This window comes from Coregonus clupeaformis, unplaced genomic scaffold (assembly GCF_020615455.1).
Source record: "Coregonus clupeaformis isolate EN_2021a unplaced genomic scaffold, ASM2061545v1 scaf0470, whole genome shotgun sequence".
Taxonomy (NCBI): Eukaryota; Metazoa; Chordata; class Actinopteri; order Salmoniformes; family Salmonidae; genus Coregonus; species Coregonus clupeaformis.
In genome coordinates, this window is record NW_025533925.1 from 107,501 (window position 1) to 115,000 (window position 7,500).

Below are 7,500 nucleotides of genomic sequence, written 5' to 3' on the forward strand. Positions count from 1 at the left end.
TGTAACAGGGTGTGTAACAGGGTGTGTAGTGGTGTGTAACAGGGTGTGTAGTGGTTTGTAACAGGGTGTGTAACAGGGTGTGTAACAGGGTGTGTAGTGGTGTGTAACAGGGTGAGTAACAGGGTGTGGTTTGTAACAGGGTGTGTAACAGGGTGTGTAACAGGGTGTGTAACAGGGTGTGTAACAGGGTGTGTAACAGGGTGTGTAACAGGGTGTGTAACAGGGTGTGTAACAGGGTGTGTAGTGGTTTGTAACGGGGTGTGTAACGGGGTGTGTAACAGGGTGTGTAACAGGGTGTGTAACAGGGTGTGTAGTGGTTTGTAACAGGGTGTGTAGTGGTTTGTAACGGGGTGTGTAACAGTGTGTGTAGTGGTTTGTAACAGGGTGTGTAACAGGGTGTGTAACAGGGTGTGTAGTGGTGTGTAACAGGGTGTGTAGTGGTGTGTAACAGGGTTGTAGTGGTGTGTAACAGGGTGTGTAACAGGGTGTGTAGTGGTGTGTAACAGGGTGTGGTGTGTAACAGGGTGTGTAGTGGTTTGTAACAGGGTGTATAGTGGTGTGTAACAGGGTGTGTAACAGGGTGTGTAGTGGTGTGTAACAGGGTGTGTAGTGGTTTGTAACAGGGTGTGTAACAGGGTGTGTAGTGGTGTGTAACAGGGTGAGTAACAGGGTGTGGTTTGTAACAGGGTGTGTAACAGGGTGTGTAACAGGGTGTGTAACAGGGTGTGTAACAGGGTGTGTAACAGGGTGTGTAACAGGGTGTGTAGTGGTGTGTAACGGGGTGTGTAGTGGTTTGTAACAGGGTGTGTAACGGGGTGTGTAACAGGGTGTGTAACAGGGTGTGTAACAGGGTGTGTAACAGGGTGTGTAACAGGGTGTGTAACAGGGTGTGTAACAGGGTGTGTAGTGGTTTGTAACAGGGTGTGTAGTGGTTTGTAACGGGGTGTGTAACAGTGTGTGTAGTGGTTTGTAACAGGGTGTGTAACAGGGTGTGTAGTGGTGTGTAACGGGGTGTGTAACAGGGTGTGTAACAGGGTGTGTAGTGGTGTGTAACAGTGTTCTCTCTCCTCAGTGCTGTAATCTTCTTCTTTGTGAAGAGTGATGTTCACAGTCAGTCCTCCAGACCAGAGGAAGAGGAGCCACTACTCATAGACGGCGTGAGACACACACACACACACACACACACGCACACGCACACACACCACATACACACACGCACACACACCACACACACACACACACACACACACACTGCTGTTCATAGCTTGAGTCACTCTCCAATACTTTGGATGCTGATGAATGTGGAGCAGATTTCAATACTGTGTGTGTGTGTGTAGCGTGTTAATGCAGATGGCGTGACGTCGTCTGATGACTCGTGGGTCGACACACTAAGGCCGCGGACCAAACGACTGGTGTACGTATCTCACCTTAACATAGGCTCTACACGCGTAACATTTGCAGAGCGTGAGGCTTGAGCAGAAAATCACTCCCTAGAACAACAGGATAAAGGGACCCAACACCCTGAACCCTGGTCCAGACCCAACACCCTGAACCCTGGTCCAGACCCAACACCCTGAACCCTGGTCCAGACCCAACCCCCTGAACCCTGGTCCAGACCCAACCCCCTGAACCCTGGTCCAGACCCAACCCCCTGAACCCTGGTCCAGACCCAACCCCCTGAACCCTGGTCCAGACCCAACCCCTGAACCCTGGTCCAGACCCAACCCCCTGAACCCTGGTCCAGACCCAACCCCCTGAACCCTGGTCCAGACCCAACCCCTGAACCCTGGTCCAGACCCAACCCCCTGAACCCTGGTCCAGACCCAACCCCCTGAACCCTGGTCCAGACCCAACCCCTGAACCCTGGTCCAGACCCAACCCCCTGAACCCTGGTCCAGACCCAACCCCCTGAACCCTGGTCCAGACCCAACCCCCTGAACCCTGGTCCAGACCCAACCCCCTGAACCCTGGTCCAGACCCAACCCCCTGAACCCTGGTCCAGACCCAACCCCCTGAACCCTGGTCCAGACCCAACCCCCCTGAACCCTGGTCCAGACCCAACCCCCTGAACCCTGGTCCAGACCCAACCCCCTGAACCCTGGTCCAGACCCAACCCCCTGAACCCTGGTCCAGACCCAACCCCCTAGTCTAGTGAAGCTCCAATGTAACACTGCAGACCAAATGACTGGTGTACGTACACTATATATACAAAAGTATGTGGACACCCCTTCAAATTAGTGGATTTGGCTATTTCAACCATACCTATTGCTGACAGGTGTATAAAATCGAGCGCACAGCCATGCAATCTCCATAGACAAACATTGGCAGTAGAATGGCCTTACTGAAGAGCTCAGTGACTTTCAACGTGGCACCGTCATAGGATGCCACCTTTCCAACAAGTCAGTTCGTCAAATTTCTGCCCTGCTAGAGCTGCCCTGGTCAACTGTAAGTGCTGTTATTGTGAAGTGGAAACGTCTAGGAGCAACAACGGCTCAGCCGCGAAGTGGTAGGCCACACAAGCTCACAGAACGGGACCGCTGAGTGCTGAAGCGCGTAGCGCGTAAAAATCGTCTGTCCTTGGTTTTAACACTCACTACGGAGTTCCAAACTGCCTCAGGAAGCAACGTCAGCACAATAACTGCTCGTCTGGAGCTTCATGAAATGGGTTTCCATGGCCGAGCAGCCACACACAAGCCTAAGATCGCCATGCGCAATGCCAAGCATCGGCTGGAGTGGTGTAAAGCTCACCGCCATTGGACTCTGGAGCAGTGGAAACGCGTTCTCTGGAGTGATGAATCATCCTTCACCATCTGGCAGTCCGACGTACGAATCTGGGTTTGGTGGATGCAAGGAGAACGCTACCTGCCCCAATGCATAGTGGCAACTGTAAAGTTTGGTAGAGGAGGAATAATGGTCTGGGGCTGTTTTTCATGGTTCGGGCCCCTTAGTTCCAGTGAAGGGAGATTTTAACACTACAGCGTACAATGACATTCTAGGCGATTCTGTGCTTCCAACTTCGTGGCAACAGTTTGGGGAAGGCCCTCTCTTGTTTCAGCATGACAATGCCCCCGTGCACAAAGTGAGGTCCATACAGAAATGGTTTGTCGAGATCGGTGTGGAAGAACTTGACTGGCCTGCACAGAGCCCTGACCTCAACCCCATCGAACACCTTTGGGATGAATTGGCACACCGACTTTCACAACTACATTACCTGTCTCTCCCTGTCAGTGCCCGACCTCACTAATGCTCTGTGGCTGAATGGAAGTAAGTCCCAACATCTACCTTCCCAGAAGAGTGGATGGTTATATCAGCTCCATATTAATGCCCAGGATTTTGGAATGAGATGTTCCACGAGCAGGTGTCCACATACTTTTAGCCAGCTTTTCACTTCTCAGCTGTGTTTTCTAGTCTAATCTCCCTCTCTCCCTCTTCCCCTCCCCCTCTCCCCTCTCTCTCTCTCTCTCTCTCTCTCTCTGTCTCTCTCTCTCTCTCTCTCTGTACCTCTCTCTCTCTCTCTCTCTCTCTCTCTCTCTCTCTCTCTCTCTCTCTCTCGCTCTCTCTGTACCTCTCTCTGTCTCTCTCTCTCTCTCTCTCTCTGTACCTCTCTCTCTCTCTGTACCCTTCTCTCTCTCTCTCTCTCTCTCTCTCTCTCTCTCTCTCTCTGTCTCTGTCTCTGTCTCTGTCTCTGTCTCTCTCTCTCTCTCTCTCTCTGTACCCCTCTCTCTCTCTCTGTACCCTCTCTCTCTCTCTCTCTCTCTCTCTCTCTCTCTCTCTGTCTCTGTCTCTGTCTCTGTCTCTCTCTCTCTCTCTCTCTCAATTCAATTCAATTCAATTCAATTTGCTTTATTGGCATGACGTAACAATGTACATATTGCCAAAGCTTGTTTACAATGTAAAAAATGAGAATCAAAATTGTCAACGGGACAACAGTAACAACAATAACCAAGGGTCAAAATAACCATACATTCAACAATAACAATAAATATACAGTAAAGGACATGTGCAGGTTGATTGGTCTGTCAGACACTGTCCCTCAACTTATGGCAGGCAGCAATGTAGTGCGCTGCCAACCCACAGCTCTCTGCGTCCTCCCCAACAGGACGGGTAGCCTATCCTCATCAGAGAGGTCTTTGAAACCTTGAATAAGAGTTTCAAATTTGGGGAAATGATACTCTCTAATTGTTTTATATTTTTGACATTTTGTCAGGAAATGCAGCTCCGTCTCAGGTTCTGCTATTGTGCAGTGGTTGCACAGCCTTTCCTCTACAGGGAGCCAGGTTTTCCTGTGTCTACCCTTCTCAATGGCAAGGCTGTGCTCACTGAGCCTGTACTTTGTCAAGGTTTTTCTAAAGTTTTGATCAGTAACCATGGTCAAATATTTAGCCACGGTGTACTGTCGATTTAGGGCCAGATAGCACTGCATTTTGCTCTGTGCTTGTGCTTGTGTTTCCCAATAAGCAATATAGTTTTGTTTTGACTGTGTTGTAATTTGGTTTATCCTGATTGATTGGATGTTCTGGTCCTGAGGCTTCAGTGTGTTAGTAGAACAGGTTTGTGAACTCAGCCCCAGGACCAGCTGGATGAGGGGACTCTTTTCTTTGTTCAGCTCTTGGTATTGCAGGGCTTGGTAATGATATGAGAGGGGGTCACTGTATTTTAGATGTTTCCAAAACTTAATTGCTCTTTTTTGAGTTTTTATTATTAGTGGGTATTTGCCTAATTCTGCCCTGCATGCATTGTTTGTAGTTTTCCTCTGGACATGTAGGAGAATCTTACAGAACTCTGCATGCAGGGTTTCAATGGGATGTTTGTCCCATTTGATGAAATCTTGTTTTGCAAGTGGACCCCACACCTCGCTGCCATAAAGTGCAATTGGTTCAATGACATATTCAATTAGTTTTAGCCAAATTTTTATAGGTATTTCAATTTGAATTTGCTTTTTAATTGCGTAGAATGCCCTGCGTGCTTTCTCTCTCAGTTCATTCACTGCTTCATTAAGGTGTCCAGTTGAGCTTATTTTTAAACCTAAGTAATTGTAGTGTGTGCAGTGCTCTATATATTTTGTACCAATTGAGAACTTTGGTCTAATTCCCTGAGATCTGGATCTTCTCTGGAAAATCATTATTTTAGTCTTTTTGGGGTTTACTGTCAGGGCCCAGGTCTGGCAGTACTGCTCTAGCAGGTCCAGGCTCTGCTGTAGGCCATGTGCTGTGGGTGACAGCAGGCATAGGTCATCGGCGAAGAGTAGGCATTTAACCTCTGAATTATGGAGACTAACACCAGGGGCTGAGGATTTTTCTAGAATAGTGGCCAATTCGTTGATGTAAATATTGAAGAGTGCTGGGCTCAGATTACAACCCTGACGAAGGCCCCGCCCTGGTTAAAGAATTCTGTTCTTTTCTTGCCAATTTTAATGCTGCACGTATTGCCAGTATACATTGATTTAATTATTTCATATGTTTTACCCCCTACACCACTTTCAATAACTTTGTAGAACAGTCCTGTGTGCCAAATAGAATCAAATGCTTTTTGGAAGTCGATAAAGCAAGCGTATATTTTGGTATTATTTTGGTGGACATGTTTATCTATCAGGGTGTGTAGGGTGTAAATATGATCGGTCGTGCGATGTTTTGGTATAAATCCAATTTGGCTTTTACTCAAGACATTGTGCTTATTAAGGAAGTTTAGAACTCTTACATTTATAATACTACAGAAAACCTTCCCCAGGTTACTGTTCACACAAATGCCTCTGTAATTGTTAGGGGTCAAATTTGTCTCCGTTTTTAAAGATTGGGGTTATGAGTCCTTGATTCCAGATGTCAGGGAAATAACCTACACTCAGGATCAAATTAAACAGTTTTAATATAGCCAATTGAAATTTTGCACTAGTGAGTTTGAGCATCTCATTTAGGATGCCATCAGGTCCGCATGCCTTTTTAAATTTGAGAGCCTGAAGTTTCTTATAGAGCTCCTGGTCAGTAATTGGGGAGTCCAGTGGATTTTGATTGTCCTTTATAGCTCTTTCTAATCCATTCAACTTCTCATGAATTTGGCGTTGTTCTGCGTTTGTGTCAATTTGAACGGTGTTGTAGAGTGTTTTAAAATGGGTTGTCCAAATGTCACCATTTTGTATCGCTAATTCCTCTTGTTTAGATTTTTTAATTTTTTTCCAATTTTGCCAGAAGTTGTTTGTGTTTATGGACTCCTCAATTAGCGTCAGCTGCTTTCTGTTGTACTGTGCTTTTTTGGTTCTGAGTGTACGTTTATAGAGTTTTAAAGTCTCACAGTAATGAAGGCGTAATTCACCATTATTTGGGTCTCTGTGCTTTTGGTTGGATAGTGTTCTAAGTTTTTTCCTTATAATTTTACAATCTGCATCAAACCAGTTGTCATCTGTGATCTTTTTTGTTTTGTTTTTTATCAATTTCAATTGTGCTTCTTTTGCCGTTTGCCTGAATATATAGTTGATGTTTTGTACTGCTAGATTGATGCCTTCTTTACTGTGAGTGAATGTGGTATCCAGAAAGTTATCTAAGAGTGTTTGGATATTTTGGTTCCAGGTTGCTTTCTGGTATTCTTCTGTGCTGTTTTGGGCCCATCTGTATGAATGTCTGATGTTGTACAGCTTACTGGGCTGTGAATGTGTGGTTGTTTCCATGTCTGTTCTTTTGAGGAACAATGTAATTTGGCTGTGATCAGACAGAGGTGTTAGTGGCTTGACAGTGAATGAGCTGAGAGAGAAGGGGTCAATGTCTGTGATCATATAGTCTACTGTACTGTGGCCAAGAGGTGAGCAGTAGGTGAATCTCCCCAAAGAGTCCCCCGTGAACCTACCATTGACAAAGTACAGACCCAAGCTTCTACAGAGCTGCAACAGATCCCTTCCGTTTTTGTTGACGGTGCTGTCACTGTTGTTTCTATTGGGGGAGATTAAGACAGTTAGAAACATTATGGCCTGTAATAAAGCTGTCCCCTCGTGTGCTCGTTAGATCAGGTAGTGTTCCTGTGCGCGCATTTGTGTCCCCACAGATGAGCACATCTCCTGGGCCTGGAAATGGCACGTCTCTTCCTCAAGGGTGGGGAAGATCTCCTCTGAGTAATATGGGGATTCTGAGGGGGGGATATAAATTGCGCAAAGGAACACATCTTTTTCTGTCAGTACAAGTTCTTTTTTCAGTTTTAACCAAATGTGATATTTGCCAATTTTGAGGGGATCAATTAGATGTTGTAGGTCGGATTTGTACCAAATGATCAGTCCTCCAGAGTCTCTGCCTCTATTGACAGAGCTGTGTTTTTGTGACGGCACAATTACCTCTCTGTAACCTGTGGGACAGTGAGTGACAATGTCAGCCTTACACCATGTCTCCTGCAGAATGATGACGTCAACATCTTTAAGATTTTTGTTGAACTCCAGTGCTAAACTCTTCAGTCCAAAGGTTGATGAGTTTAGGCCCTGAATGTTCCACATGCTAACTGACAGTGATTTCATGTTCCAAAAGA

At 46.3% G+C, this 7,500-nt stretch overlaps 1 protein-coding gene across 1 annotated transcript in view; it reads left to right on the forward strand.

The window, feature by feature from the left end:
• tmem144a (transmembrane protein 144a) overlaps positions 1-7,500 on the forward strand; it is a 46,319-nt gene that overhangs the window by 15,264 nt on the left and 23,555 nt on the right. Inside the window, exons 6-7 of the mRNA XM_045215535.1 lie at positions 1,073-1,157; positions 1,338-1,414. Of these exons, the coding sequence (XP_045071470.1) occupies positions 1,073-1,157; positions 1,338-1,414 (162 nt within the window). The remainder of the gene's footprint in view (positions 1-1,072; positions 1,158-1,337; positions 1,415-7,500) is intronic.